The sequence below is a fragment of the Lampetra fluviatilis genome, chromosome 66 (assembly GCF_964198595.1).
Source record: "Lampetra fluviatilis chromosome 66, kcLamFluv1.1, whole genome shotgun sequence".
NCBI classification, from domain to species: Eukaryota; Metazoa; Chordata; class Hyperoartia; order Petromyzontiformes; family Petromyzontidae; genus Lampetra; species Lampetra fluviatilis.
In genome coordinates, this window is record NC_136340.1 from 1667306 (window position 1) to 1684865 (window position 17560).

The window sequence follows — 17560 nt, forward strand, 5'->3', positions numbered from 1 at the left end:
TGTGTGATTGAGTCTATGGCTCTCTGCGTGATTGAGTCTATGGATCTCTGCGTGAGTGAGTCTATGGGTCTCTGTGTGAGTGAGTCTATGGGTCTCTGTGTGAGTGAGTCTATGGGTCTCTGTGTGAGTGAGTCTATGGATCTCTGCGTGAGTGAGTCTATGGGTCTCTGCGTGAGTGAGTCTATGGCTCTCTGTGTGAGTGAGTCAATGGCTCTCTGTGTGAGTGAGTCTATGGCTCTCTGTGTGAGTGAGTCTATGGCTCTCTGTGTGAGTGAGTCTATGGCTCTCTGTGTGAGTGAGTCTATGGCTCTCTGTGTGAGTGAGTCTGGCTCTCTGTGTGAGTGAGTCTATGGCTCTCTGTGTGAGTGAGTCTATGGGTCTCTGTGTGAGTGAGTCTATGGGTCTCTGTGTGAGTGAGTCTATGGATCTCTGTGTGAGTGGGTCTCTGTGTGAGTGAGTCTATGGATCTCTGTGTGAGTGGGTCTCTGTGTGAGTTAGTCTATGGCTCTCTTTGTGAGTGAGTCTATGGCTCTCTGTGTGAGTGAGTCTATGGCTCTCTGTGTGAGTGAGTCTATGGCTCTCTGTGTGAGTGAGTCTATGGCTCTCTGTGTGAGTGAGTCTATGGCTCTCTGTGTGAGTGAGTCTATGGCTCTCTGTGTGAGTGAGTCTATGGCTCTCTGTGTGAGTGAGTCTATGGCTCTCTGTGTGAGTGAGTCTATGGCTCTCTGTGTGAGTGAGTCTATGGCTCTCTGTGTGAGTGAGTCTATGGCTCTCTGTGTGAGTGAGTCTATGGCTCTCTGTGTGAGTGAGTCTATGGCTCTCTGTGTGAGTCTATGGCTCTCTGTGTGAGTGAGTCTATGGCTCTCTGTGTGAGTGAGTCTATGGCTTTCTGTGTGAGTGAGTCTATGGGTCTCCGAGTGAAGCTGTGGTTCCCCCGTCTGCCACGGGGTACCTTTGATGTCCCTGTGAATCTTCCTCTCCGAGTGAAGGTACTCGAGCCCTTTGAGTATCTCGCGGAGGATCGTGGCGATGTGGTACTCCTCCAGCGAGCCGGCCTGCAGCTACGCACGTCACAAAAATAAAGATGCCCCGTGTAGCCTTTACAGATTGCTGGGGCAAGCGCGGTTAGCGAGTAGCACCGATGAAGGCCGTCACGGCACACGAGGGGGTGGGGGTTGCCAGGACCACGCCTGGCCGCCTTTGTCTCCCCAGTGGCGATGTGTTTACACACGGCACCGGGTACTCATTTGAGGCCGAGTCGGCCTAGGGGAGGCCCAGGACCGGTTCAGGCAATCGTCACCGGTGTTGGCCGCGAGCAGGAATCGAACTCGGGTCGTCGGGTTCACAGCGCAGCGCACCAAGCACTGCACTACCGCTACCCAGCGCGCTCACCGCTGACACACGCACGCACACACACACGCACACTCAACACGCAAACACGCACACTCAACACGCAAACACACACACACAGCACACAAACCACGCAAACACATACACACAGCAAAAATGCACGCCTAAACACAAAGATGCACGCACACACAGGAACACGCACGCACACAGACACACGTACAAAGACGCACGCACGCACACAGACACACGCACGCAGACACACGCACGCAGACACACGCACGCAGACACACACACACACGCACAGGAACACGCGAACTTACCAGGTCAAGGGCAGAGCCACCGCCCAAGTACTCCATGATGATCCACAGCTTGCTGTCCTGCACACAGACACACACCAACACACATGCATCGTCAACATCGTCAACATCATCGTCATCGTCAACATCGTCGTCATCAACATCGTCAGCATCGTCAACATTGTCTTCATCATCGTCGTCAACGTCGTCGTCATCATCAACGTCATCAACAACATCGTCATCGACAACGTCATCAACGACATCGTCATCAACGTCATCATCAATATCGTCAGCATCGTCAACCTTGTCTTCATCATCGTCGTCAACAACATCGTCATCATCAACGTCATCAACGACATCGTCATCATTGTCATCGTCGTCATCGTCACCATCGTCACCATCGTCACCATCGTCGTCATCATCAACATCGTCATCATCAACATCGTCATCATCAACATCGTCATCAACATCGTCATCATCAACATCGTCATCGTCATCAACAACATCGTGATCGTCATCAACAACATCGTGATCGTCAACATCGTCATCATCATTGGCCGGGGTCCAAATTTAAGAGAAAGAACGGTGATCCGATGTCCGACCCCCCGGGAACTGTCCTGCAGGTTTGCTGAGCGTTGTATTTGAGGCCTGGGGGGTGTGTAGGGGAATCTCTCATCATCATCATCGTCGTCGCGGTGGCCAAGAGGCGCTAACCATCTTGCCTGATGTACAGGAAGTCGTGGGGTCAATCTCTGCGGGTCGTTAAGAAGGGTTCTACTGTACACTACACTCTACACTACCCTATACACTACACTACTATACACTGCACTACTATATACCAATATACTCTACACTACTATACACTACACACTACTATACACTACACTAAACTACTATACACTGCCCTAAAATACACTACATTACTATACACTACAGTACTATGCACTGCACTACTATACACCAATATATACACTACGCTACTATACACTACAGTACTATACACTACACTATACACTACAGTACTATGCACTGCACTACTATACACTACACTACTATACACTATACACAGCACTTCTATACACTGCACAACAATAAACTGCACTACGATACACTATACACTACACTACTATACACTACACTACTTTACACTACACACTGCACACTACACTATACACTACGCTACTATACACTACACTACTAGACACTACGCTACTTTACACTACACTATACACTACACATTGGGCTATATGGACGCCCGTCGTTAAGCGAGGGGTGCTCGTTCAGAGGGGCTCCACTGTACACTGCACTACTACACACGACTACACACTACTACACACTACACCACACTACACCACACTACACCACACTACACCACACTACTACACACTACACACTACTACACAACGATACACTACACTGTGCTCGTTCAGAGGGGTTCCACTCTGCTCTACGTGATATTCAACACTGAAACCAAGTGGAGCTAAATTGTGATTCAAAGCTTTCGTTGACTGCAGGGATTCATATTATTGGTTCTTTCGGTAAAGTCACGTAGAGGGGAAATAATAAAATAATACAAATATAAAACAATAACATTCTCACAAGTTGAAACGTCGTGAGAATTTTATTGTTCTGTATGTTTATTATTTTATTATTTCCCTTCTACGTGACTTTACCGAAAGAACCAAGAATACAAGTGGACCTACTTTGTGGTGTCGATCGCCGGATCTGGTTACAATCTTTGGAGCGGTTTTGCCGGATCAGACCCAGGAAGGCAGCCGGATAAGTGTTGGAAGCAGCCGGAACACAAGGGGCGCGCTGATCATCTTCAGTTTTACAGGTCAACTAGTGGAGGAGTGGCCGGCTGATACGCAGTCTGCTGAGGACGCACGAAGCGGCGACTCTGAGTCCGGGATCAGTTGAAAGCGCCGGGCAGAGAGATGACGTTCATCGATTGTGTGCAAGGCTGCCCAGTGTGTGACACAGTCTGGAACCGCAGGAGGAGCTCCGGCAAGGCTGCCCTGTGTGTGACACAGTCTGGAACTGCAGGAGGGAGCTCCGGTGGAAAGAATTCCCGGTTCGCAGCTCAACTTCGGGGCATCTCCCTCCCCGATGGTGTGAGACTGCGAAAGGTCGTGGGCTGACGACGCCGGCGGCTTCCGGGAACGGCATCGTAACGTCGCACAATCGGGGACCGCCCGGATGTGCGTGTACGTGCGTGCGCGTGCGTGCGCGTGCGTGCGCGTGCGTACGTGCGTGTAGGTACGTGCGTGTAGGTGCGTGCGTGTGCGTGCGTGCGTGTGCATACGTGCGTGTAGGTGCCTGTGTTTGCGTGTGTATATATGAGTGTGTGTGGCGAGCGGTAGTGTAGTGATTAGCGCTACGCTGCGCTACGAACCTGGCGACCCAAGTTCGATTCCCGCTCACGGCCAACACCACCGGTGACGATTATCTGAACCGGTCCTGGGCCTCCCGTAGGTCGACTCGGCCTCAAATGAGTACCTGGTGTAGTGGTGTGTAGTAAACATCGCCACTGGGGAGACAAAGGCGGCCAGGCGTGGTGCTGGCCACCCACCCCCTCGTGTGCCCTTCCGGCCTTCATAGGTGCTCGCTAACAGCACTTGCCCGTACAGTTTGTTAAGGCTACACGGGGGATCTTTGTCTTTGTGTCTGTGTGTCTGTGTGTGTGTATCTGTGAATCTGTGTGTGCGTGTCTGTTTGTGTCTGTGTGTGTGTCTATTTCGATCGCGTAGTTCGTGAAGCCTTCGATGGCTGTACTGGAGGAATTTCCTTCTGGTACAGATACAACGGGAGGCTGATCGATACCTGAGTGCAGTCAAGGGATGGCTCCTTATTGGTCAACCACGTTATGTTTGCTGATGATCTGGTAATTGCTGCTCACTCAGAGGAGGATTTGGAGGCGTTTCTGCTGAACCTGGAGCATGCCAATAAGAGGTGGGGCCTTACCATCAGCCCCACCAAAACTAAGCACCTGCCTGGGTATTACTAGTAGGAACCTCCTGGTTACACCAGCCCACAGGGGATTATTATGCCCGTCGTGCAGGGAGGGGCTGGGTGGGGAGGGAGGGGCTGGGTGGGGAGGAGAGGGTGGGGAGCGGCTGGGTGGGGAGGGGCTGGGTGGGGAGGGTGGGGCTGGGTGGAGAGGGGCTGGTCACCCCGTGGTGCCCTTATAAAACTCAATGTTTAACCTACTCACGCCGGCTTGTGCCCGCCCTCACAGTCGGGCATATTTGCGGAATACACCACGCCGCCGTTGACCCTGGCCATTGACCGAGCAACCCAACGTTCCTACCAGCTCCCTCCGCAGGAATGTGTTTTGTACCATAAAACACTGCACCCCCACAACTCCGAATCGGTGATGGGGCAGTTGTGGGGAGAGTGGCGAGTTCCTCATACCTGGGCAGTGTGCTCAAGACCGGCTCGGGTTTGACAGCAGAGATCTCACTCCGATAGTCGAGCGGCATTATCTTTCGTCGGTTGCGTAACGCTGTGTGGAAGCTACCTGGTCTGTCGCTCCACACGAAGCTTCAGGTCTTCTCGGCCACAGTCACTCTACGCTTGCAAAACGTGGACCCCTCTAATGGAGCATCTTCGCCGGTTAGAAACATTTAGGCTGGCCTGCCTATGATCCATCATGGGTTTAACCAGGCTGGATTGTGTGAGATCTGAACAAAGTCCCATCGGTGAGCTCCTCCGGCAGGCAAGGCTGTGTTGCCTGGGTCATGTAGCCCGCATGCCCAGCCACCGCATGCCTAAACAGCTTTTGTTTGGCCGGATAGAGGGGGCTAAATGTGCGCGGCACGGGCTAGAGAAGAGATGGAGTGATGTGGTACAGGAGAATGTGGAGCTGAGTGGACTTGCCGATGACTGGTACCAGCGGTGTCAAGATCGGCCTCTGTGGAGGAGGCTCGTGAAGGACGCTACTGGGCAGTTGGAGGCAGTCTCCCTCCAACAATATCGGAGGGCAGAGGAGCGACGCTCACAACAACGAGCGGAGCGCCGGGTGGTTGCGTGTGTACGTGCGTGCACCTTGAGGTAGGAGCCGTGGTAGCGCGTGACGAAGGGAGAGTCGCACTGACTCAGCACCGTGATCTCCTGCTGGATGTCCTCGATCTCATCCTCAGCCGCCTCCAGGTCGATCATCTTGATGGCCACCACCTGGCGGGGCGGGGGGGGGTCACAAAGACAGACGCCCCCTTATAGCCTCACACTCAAAGCAAGTACCACACACACACACCCTGTACCACACATACACACAACAACAACAACAACCGCCATTCGCCACTAAGTGGCGGTGACGTCACCACGACGCTTGTGCCAGGCCAAGTGCACCTGGCAGGAGGTCACGGGGCAGACCCAGGTGCCACGGGTCGACTGACCGAGATGACCGAGATGACTGGCTGATGCACCACCTGTGCCCCCTCCTGTACCAACTTGCTGTGCTTTAGCCACCCGGCGCTCCGCTCGTTGTTGTGAGCGTCGCTCCTCTGCCCTCCGATATTGTTGGAGGGAGACTGCCTCCAACTGCCCAGTAGCGTCCTTCACGAGCCTCCTCCACAGAGGCCGATCTTGACACCGCTGGTACCAGTCATCGGCAAGTCCACTCAGCTCCACATTCTCCTGTACCACATCACTCCATCTCTTCTCTAGCCCGTGCCGCGCACATTTAGCCCCCTCTATCCGGCCAAACAAAAGCTGTTTAGGCATGCGGTGGCTGGGCATGCGGGCTACATGACCCAGGCAACACAGCCTTGCCTGCCGGAGGAGCTCACCGATGGGACTTTGTTCAGATCTCACACAATCCAGCCTGGTTAAACCCATGATGGATCATAGGCAGGCCAGCCTAAATGTTTCTAACCGGCGAAGATGCTCCATTAGAGGGGTCCACGTTTTGCAAGCGTAGAGTGACTGTGGCCGAGAAGACCTGAAGCTTCGTGTGGAGCGACAGACCAGGTAGCTTCCACACAGCGTTACGCAACCAATGAAAAGATATTGCCGCTCGATTGATTCAGAGTGAGACCTCTGCTGTTAAACTGGAGCCGGTCATAAGCACACTGCCCAGGTATGGGAAACTCTCCACTCTCTCCACTACTGCCCCATCACCGATTGGGAGTTGTGGGGGTGGAGTGTCCGATGGTACAAAATACCCAGGCAGGTGCTTAGTTTTGGTGGGGCTGATGATAAGGCCCCACCTCTTAGTGGCACGCTCCAGTCTCAGCAGCAGCGTCTCCAACTCCTCTTCTGATTGAGCTGCTATTACCAAATCATCGGCATACATAACGTGGTTGACCAATAGGGAGCCATCCCTTGATCGCACCCGGGCGTCGATCAGCCTCCCATTATATCTGTACCAAATGTAAATTCCCCCGGTACAGCTATTGAAGGCTTCACGAACTACGTGGTCAAAATAGATGTTAAATAATGTGGGAGCCAGCGGACATCCCTGTCGCACCCCAAGGTGTACAGGGAAAGGCTCCGACTTCCGGCCACGTAGTTTTACCCGGGCCCGCTCACCATCATGAAGGTCCTTAATGATCGTGAGCAGAGGGTCAGGAACTCCGAAAGCACGAAGAACAGCCCAGAGCCCAGGCCTACTGATGGTATCATAGGCCTTGACCAGGTCAATAAAGCAGAGATGTAGGTCTTGTTGGAATTCCCTACACCTCTGCTGTAGCAGACGGACAGAAAATATGGCATCTGTGCAGGACCGCCCTTTCCTGAAACCGCATTGGGGCTCCGCAAGCCTCTCCTCAGCGTGCCTGGCAAAGCGACCTTTCCCGGCACACTGAGGAGTGAGATGCCCCTGTAGTTGTTACAGTCTGTGCGGTCCCCCTTCTTAAAGAGGGGGACCACCAGGGCATCCTTCCAATCCTGCGGAACCCGTCCAGTGGTCCAGACTGTTGTTATCATGTCATATAGGGCAGTCTGTGCACAAACGCCACCCTCCCTCAGCATTTCGCTTGGGAGATCATCTCTGCCCGGTGCCTTTCCTTGTCTCAGACTCCGGATCGCCTTCAGTACTTCCTCAACAGATGGCATCTCAGCCAGCCACTCACAGGGGGTGACCTCTTCCAATATTTGAGGCACCGCAGCCTCAGCAGGGTTATCCCCACTTTGTGCCATGATGTTTTCCTGGCTGAGAGATTTCCCCTCCCCCAGGACCTCACACCCTGTACCACACACACACAAACACCCTGTACCACACACACACACACCCTGTAGCACACACTCACACAGCCTGTACCACACACACACACAGCCTGTACCACACACACACACACACCCTGTACCACACACACACACACACCCTGTACCACACACACACACACACCCTGTACCACACACACTCACACTGTATCACACACACAGAACAAAGACAAAGCTCCCCCATACAGTCTTAATAAACTGTTGGGGTAAGTGCTTTTAGCGAGCACCTCTGAAGGCCGGCACGGCACACGAGGGGGTGGGTGGCCAGCACCACGCCCGACCGCCTTTGTCTCCCCAGTGGCCATGTTTACATACCGCACCAGGTACTCATTTCAGGCTGAGTCGACCTAGGGAAGGCCCAGGACCGGTTCAGATAATCGTCACTGGTGTTGGCCGTGAGCGGGAATCTAACCCGGGTCGCCAGGTTCATAGCGCAGCGCGCTAACCGCTACACCACCGCTCCCCACACACACGCGTACACACACACGTACGTACACACAGACGCATGTACACACAGACGCATGTACACACATACATGCACACGCATACACACACAGACACACAAACATGCTCGTATACACACGAACCACACACTCACACGGCCTGTACCAGCTTATGACGCTGTGTGTGACGATGACAATGACACTGTGTGTGATGATGACACCGTGTGTGACGATGACAATGACACTGTGTGCGATGATGACACTGTGTGTGACGATGACAATGACACTGTGTGTGATGATGACAATGACACTGTGTGTGTGATGACAATGACACTGTGTGTGATGATGACACCGTGTGTGACGATGACAATGACACTGTGTGTGTGATGACAATGACACTGTGTGTGACAATGACACCGTGTGTGACGATGACAATGACACTGTGTGTGTGATGACAATGACACTGTGTGTGATGATGACACCGTGTGTGATGATGACAATGACACTGTGTGTGTGATGACAATGACACTGTGTGTGATGATGACACCGTGTGTGACGATGACAATGACACTGTGTGCGACGATGACACCGTGTGTGACAATGACAATGACACTGTGTGTGATGATGACACCGTGTGTGATGATGACAATGACACCGTGTGTGACAATGACAATGACACTGTGTGTGATGATGACAATGACACCGTGTGTGACAATGACAATGACACTGTGTGTGATGATGACACCGTGTGTGACAATGACAATGACACTGTGTGTGATGATGACAATGACACCGTGTGTGATGATGACAATGACACTGTGTGTGATGATGACAATGACACTGTGTGTGATGATGACAATGACACTGTGTGTGATGATGACAATGACACTGTGTGTGATGATGACACCGTGTGTGACGATGACAATGACACTGTGTGTGATGATGACACCGTGTGTGACAATGACAATGACACTGTGTGTGATGATGACACCGTGTGTGATGATGACAATGACACTGTGTGTGACAATGACAATGACACTGTGTGTGACGATGACAATGACACTGTGTGTGACAATGACAATGACACCGTGTGTGACGATGACAATGACACTGTGTGTGATGATGACAATGACACTGTGTGTGACAATGACAATGACACTGTGTGTGATGATGACAATGACACCGTGTGTGACGATGACAATGACACTGTGTGTGACGATGACAATGACACTGTGTGTGACAATGACAATGACACCGTGTGTGTGATGATGACACCGTGTGTGACGATGACAATGACACCGTGTGTGACGATGACAATGACACTGTGTGTGATGATGACAATGACACCGTGTGTGACGATGACAATGACACTGTGTGTGACAATGACAATGACACTGTGTGTGATGATGACACCGTGTGTGACAATGACAATGACACTGTGTGTGACGATGACAATGACACTGTGTGTGATGATGACAATGACACTGTGTGTGATGATGACAATGACACTGTGTGTGATGATGACAATGACACCGTGTGTGACGATGACAATGACACTGTGTGTGATGATGACAATGACACTGTGTGTGATGATGACAATGACACCGTGTGCGACGATGACAATGACACTGTGTGTGACGATGACAATGACACTGTGTGTGATGATGACACCGTGTGTGACGATGACATTGACACTGTGTGTGATGATGACAATGACACCGTGTGTGACGATGACAATGACACTGTGTGTGACGATGACAATGACACCGTGTGTGACAATGACAATGACACTGTGTGTGATGATGACAATGACACCGTGTGCGACGATGACAATGACACTGTGTGTGACGATGACAATGACACTGTGTGTGATGATGACACCGTGTGTGACGATGACATTGACACTGTGTGTGATGATGACACTGACACTGTGTGTGATGATGACACCGTGTGTGACGATGACATTGACACCGTGTGTGACGATGACACCGTGTGTGACGATGACAATGACACTGTGTGTGATGATGACACCGTGTGTGACGATGACAATGACACTGTCCGTGACGATGGCGTCGTGCGTGACCACAAGCACAATGATGGTGATGACGACGCCTTGCCTCCTTGGTGTGATTGTTGATGCCCTTGAACACCTTCCCAAACGAGCCCTTGCCAATCCTCTCCTGCTTGGTGAACAACTCCTCTGGGTCTGCCTTGGTCCTCTGCGAATAAACAACAACAACACAACAACCACCACCACCACACTGTGTTCAACAACAACCACCACCACCACACTGTGTTCAACAACCACCACCACCACCACACTGTGTTCAACAACCACCACCACACTGTGTTCAACAACCACCACCACACTGTGTTCAACCACCACCACCACACTGTTCAACAACCACCACCACACTGTTCAACAACCACCACCACCACACTGTGTTCAACAACCACCACCACACTGTTCAACAACCACCACCACACTGTGTTCAACCACCACCACCACACTGTGTACAACAACAACCACCACCACACTGTGTTCAACAACCACCACCACCACACTGTGTTCAACAACCACCACCACAGTGTTCAACCACCACCACCACACTGTGTTCAACAACCACCACCACCACACTGTGTTCAACAACCACCACCACCACACTGTGTTCAACAACCACCACCAACACACTGTGTTCAACAACCACCACCACCACCACACTGTGTTCAACCACCACCACCACACTGTGTTCAACAACCACCACCAAAGTGTGTTGAACAACCACTACCACCACTACCACCACCACCACACTGTGTTCAACAACAACAACCACCACCACCACACTGTGTTCAACAACAACAACCACCACACTGTGTTCAACAACCACCACCACCACACTGTGTTCAACAACAACCACCACCACACTGTTCAACAACAACCACCACCACCACCACACTGTGTTCAACAACAACAACCACCACACTGTGTTCAACAACAACAACCACCACAGTGTTCAACAACCACCACCACCACACTGTGTTCAACAACAACCACCACCACCACCACACTGTGTTCAACAACAACCACCACCACACTGTGTTCAACAACAACCACCACCACCACACTGTGATCAACAACAACCACCACCACCACACTGTGTTCAACAACCACCACCACCACCACACTGTGTTCAACAACCACCACCACCACACTGTGTTCAACAACAACCACCACCACCACACTGTGTTCAACAACCACCACCACCACACTGTGTTCAACCACCACCACCACACTGTTCAACAACCACCACCACCACACTGTGTTCAACAACCACCACCACCACACTGTGTTCAACAACCACCACCACCACACTGTGTTCAACCACCACCACCACACTGTGTTCAACCACCACCACCACACTGTGTTCAACCACCACCACCACACTGTGTTCAACAACAACCACCACCACACTGTGTTCAACAACCACCACCACCACACTGTGTTCAACCACCACCAGCACACTGTGTTCAACAACCACCACCACCACACTGTGTTCAACAACCACCACCACCACACTGTGTTCAACAACCACCACCACCACACTGTGTTCAACAACCACCACCACCACACTGTGTTCAACCACCACCACCACACTGTGTTCAACAACCACCACCAAAGTGTGTTGAACAACCACTACCACCACTACCACCACCACCACCACCACACTGTGTTCAACAACAACAACCACCACACTGTGTTCAACAACAACAACCACCACACTGTGTTCAACAACCACCACCACCACACTATGTTCAACAACAACCACCACCACTGTTCAACAACAACCACCACCACCACCACACTGTGTTCAACAACAACCACTACCACACTGTGTTCAACAACCACCACCACCACACTGTTCAACAACAACCACCACCACCACACTGTGTTCAACAACAACAACCACCACACTGTGTTCAACAACAACAACCACCACAGTGTTCAACAACCACCACCACACTGTGTTCAACAACAACCACCACCACCACCACACTGTGTTCAACAACAACCACCACCACACTGTGTTCAACAACAACCACCACCACCACACTGTGATCAACAACAACCACCACCACCACACTGTGTTCAACAACCACCACCACCACCACACTGTGTTCCACAACCACCACCACCACACTGTGTTCAACAACCACCACCACCACCACCACACTGTGTTCAACAACCACCACCACCACACTGTGTTCAACAACCACCACCACCACACTGTGTTCAACAACAACCACCACCACCACACTGTGTTCAACAACCACCACCACCACACTGTGTTCAACCACCACCACCACACTGTGTTCAACCATCACCACCACACTGTTCAACAACCACCACCACCACACTGTGTTCAACAACCACCACCACCACACTGTGTTCAACAACCACCACCACCACACTGTGTTCAACCACCACCACCACAGTGTTCAACCACCACCACACTGTTCAACCACCACCACACTGTGTTCAACCACCACCACCACCACAGTGTTCAAGAACAACCACCACCACCACAGTGTTCAACCACCACCACCACACTGTGTTCAACCACCACCACCACACTGCTCAACAACCACCACCACCACACTGTGTTCAACAACCACCACCACAGTGTTCAACCACCACCACCACACTGTGTTCAACAACCACCACCACCACACTGTGTTCAACAACCACCACCACCACACTGTGTTCAACAACAACCACCACCACCACACTGTGTTCAACAACCACCACCACCACACTGTGTTCAACCACCACCACCACACTGTGTTCAACCATCACCACCACACTGTTCAACAACCACCACCACCACACTGTGTTCAACAACCACCACCACCACACTGTGTTCAACAACCACCACCACCACACTGTGTTCAACCACCACCACCACAGTGTTCAACCACCACCACACTGTTCAACCACCACCACACTGTGTTCAACCACCACCACCACCACAGTGTTCAAGAACAACCACCACCACCACAGTGTTCAACCACCACCACCACACTGTGTTCAACCACCACCACCACACTGCTCAACAACCACCACCACCACACTGTGTTCAACAACCACCACCACAGTGTTCAACCACCACCACCACACTGTGTTCAACAACCACCACCACCACACTGTGTTCAACAACCACCACCACCACACTGTGTTCAACAACCACCACCACCACACTGTGTTCAACAACCACCACCACCACCACACTGTGTTCAACCACCACCACCACACTGTGTTCAACAACCACCACCAAAGTGTGTTGAACAACCACTACCACCACTACCACCACCACCACCACCACACTGTGTTCAACAACAACAACCACCACATTGTGTTCAACAACCACCACCACCACACTGTGTTCAACAACCACCACCACCACACTGTTCAACAACAACCACCACCACCACACTGTGTTCAACAACAACAACCACCACACTGTGTTCAACAACAACAACCACCACAGTGTTCAACAACCACCACCACACTGTGTTCAACAACAACCACCACCACCACCACACTGTGTTCAACAACAACCACCACCACACTGTGTTCAACAACAACCACCACCACCACACTGTGATCAACAACAACCACCACCACCACACTGTGTTCAACAACCACCACCACCACCACACTGTGTTCCACAACCACCACCACCACACTGTGTTCAACAACCACCACCACCACCACCACACTGTGTTCAACAACCACCACCACCACACTGTGTTCAACAACCACCACCACCACACTGTGTTCAACAACAACCACCACCACCACACTGTGTTCAACAACCACCACCACCACACTGTGTTCAACCACCACCACCACACTGTGTTCAACCATCACCACCACACTGTTCAACAACCACCACCACCACACTGTGTTCAACAACCACCACCACCACACTGTGTTCAACAACCACCACCACCACACTGTGTTCAACCACCACCACCACAGTGTTCAACCACCACCACACTGTTCAACCACCACCACACTGTGTTCAACCACCACCACCACCACAGTGTTCAAGAACAACCACCACCACCACAGTGTTCAACCACCACCACCACACTGTGTTCAACCACCACCACCACACTGCTCAACAACCACCACCACCACACTGTGTTCAACAACCACCACCACAGTGTTCAACCACCACCACCACACTGTTCAACAACCACCACCACCACACTGTGTTCAACAACCACCACCACCACACTGTGTTCAACAACAACCACCACCACCACACTGTGTTCAACAACCACCACCACCACACTGTGTTCAACCACCACCACCACACTGTGTTCAACCATCACCACCACACTGTTCAACAACCACCACCACCACACTGTGTTCAACAACCACCACCACCACACTGTGTTCAACAACCACCACCACCACACTGTGTTCAACCACCACCACCACAGTGTTCAACCACCACCACACTGTTCAACCACCACCACACTGTGTTCAACCACCACCACCACCACCACAGTGTTCAAGAACAACCACCACCACCACAGTGTTCAACCACCACCACCACACTGTGTTCAACCACCACCACCACACTGCTCAACAACCACCACCACCACACTGTGTTCAACAACCACCACCACAGTGTTCAACCACCACCACCACACTGTGTTCAACAACCACCACCACCACACTGTGTTCAACAACCACCACCACCACACTGTGTTCAACAACCACCACCACCACACTGTGTTCAACAACCACCACCACCACCACACTGTGTTCAACCACCACCACCACACTGTGTTCAACAACCACCACCAAAGTGTGTTGAACAACCACTACCACCACTACCGCCACCACCACCACCACACTGTGTTCAACAACAACAACCACCACCACCACACTGTGTTCAACAACAACAACCACCACACTGTGTTCAACAACAACTACCACCACACTGTTCAACAACAACCACCACCACCACCACACTGTGTTCAACAACCACCACCACCACACTGTGTTCAACAACAACTACCACCACACTGTTCAACAACAACCACCACCACCACCACACTGTGTTCAACAACAACAACCACCACACTGTGTTCAACAACAACAACCACCACAGTGTTCAACAACAACAACCACCACAGTGTTCAACAACCACCACCACCACACTGTGTTCAACAACAACCACCACCACCACCACCACACTGTGTTCAACAACAACCACCACCACACTGTGTTCAACAACAACCACCACCACCACACTGTGATCAACAACAACCACCACCACCACACTGTGTTCAACAACCACCACCACACTGTGTTCAACAACCACCACCACCACACTGTGTTCAACAACAACCACCACCACCACACTGTGTTCAACAACCACCACCACCACACTGTGTTCAACCACCACCACCACAGTGTTCAACCACCACCACACTGTTCAACCACCACCACACTGTTCAACCACCACCACCACCACAGTGTTCAAGAACAACCACCACCACAGTGTTCAACCACCACCACCACACTGTGTTCAACCACCACCACCACACTGTTCAACAACCACCACCACCACACTGTGTTCAACAACCACCACCACAGTGTTCAACCACCACCACACTGTGTTCAACAACCACCACCACCACACTGTGTTCAACCACCACCACCACAGTGTTCAAGAACAACCACCACCACCACAGTGTTCAACCACCACCACCACCACACTGTGTTCAACCACCACCACCACCACACTGTGTTCAACCATAACCACCACCATTAGCACCACACACTGTTCAACAACTACCACCACCACCACTACCACCACCACACTGTGTTCAACAACCACCACCACCACACTGTGTTCAACAACCACCACCACCACAGTGTTCAACCACCACCACCACAGTGTTCAACCACCACCACCACACTGTGTTCAACAACCACCACCACCACACTGTGTTCAACAACCACCACCACCACCACAGTGTTCAACCACCACCACCACATTGGTTCAATCTCAGCCTGACTGCTGCTGATGAGAAGTGTTTGTGTTAAACCAATGCTGGTGGAATGCTGATGCGATGTGTAAAAATGCACGTGTGTTCTTGAGAAGAGCCGGGAATCTCGCAAGGAGACACATTGGCGCCTGTTAAGTTCTCTGAGCACAATACTGCGGATAATACGAAACATAGAATTAAAATGTTGTCGAAGAATCCACTTCACGGGAATCCGTTCCGGGATTTGTACCGGGAGCCGCCAACTCCAACAAGCTCCGACTCCCGGAGCCGGAATCTCGCGGGGGTGGGGGGGAAAACCCGGAAGTCCGAAATCCAACGACCCGAACTCCACGACAATGTAAATTAAACTAAATTGTAACGGATTAAAACGACAGCGACTAAAGGCGCGCACAGCACTCACCTGCACGTTCAGTGCTTTCGCCAGCAGCGCCATATCCCCGTTCTTGTTGTTAACTTAATGTTTATTTTTTTTATGACGGGACCCCCACCCCGAAGGAAGATAACGGCCTCGCCTATTTTTCCCGTGGGGCTAGGCGCAGGCTTTCCCCGCCGGGTTAACTAGGCCGTAAGGGGGTTGGAGAGACGAGGGTGGTGATTAAAATAAATCCGCGAATATTTTAAAAAAGCAAATTAACGCGAGGCGACTGTCGATGCGGGAACGAAGCCGGCAACGGAATATTTTCGCGGTGTTTTTTTTGTTTAAAATCCGACAATTATCGACGGGAGGCCGTTCGCGAAACTTGACCGCGACTGCCCCGCGGTGTTTAGAACCTAAAAAGAAAATAGTTTCTGAAGTTGGGCGGAGCAGCGGGCGGTGATGCGTCCGCTGGCGAGCGCGCGCGCGCGCCCTCAAACCTTCCGCCACCACCGAGATGAAAGTAGTGCCGCCAATGCATTGCAATGGGTGGGTGGGGGTGGAATTGTGGAAAAACATCACAAATTGATTCTAGATTTGAAGCTTTCGTGACTGCAATGATTCATATTCTTAGGTTTTTTCGGTAAAGTCACGTAGGTAAAACATTAAAATTACTGAAAGTAAAATAAAACAAAAAGTAAAATAAAAAAAGTAAAATAAAACAAAATTTTATTTTTATTTTGTTTTATTTTACTTTCATTAATTTTAATGTTTTACCTACGTGACTTTACCGAAAAAAC

At 51.5% G+C, this 17560-nt stretch overlaps 1 protein-coding gene across 1 annotated transcript in view; it reads right to left on the bottom strand.

Moving 5' to 3' along the window:
- The window catches only part of LOC144952225 (serine/threonine-protein kinase 25-like), a 34567-nt gene extending 17351 nt beyond the window's left edge, over positions 1-17216 (bottom strand). The window contains exons 1-5 of the mRNA XM_078882640.1: positions 16806-17216; positions 10432-10533; positions 5694-5822; positions 1671-1727; positions 953-1061 (exon numbers count right to left, since the gene is read on the bottom strand). Of these exons, the coding sequence (XP_078738766.1) occupies positions 953-1061; positions 1671-1727; positions 5694-5822; positions 10432-10533; positions 16806-16838 (430 nt within the window). The 5' untranslated portion in view covers positions 16839-17216. The remainder of the gene's footprint in view (positions 1-952; positions 1062-1670; positions 1728-5693; positions 5823-10431; positions 10534-16805) is intronic.
- Positions 17217-17560: the final 344 nt, after the last annotated feature.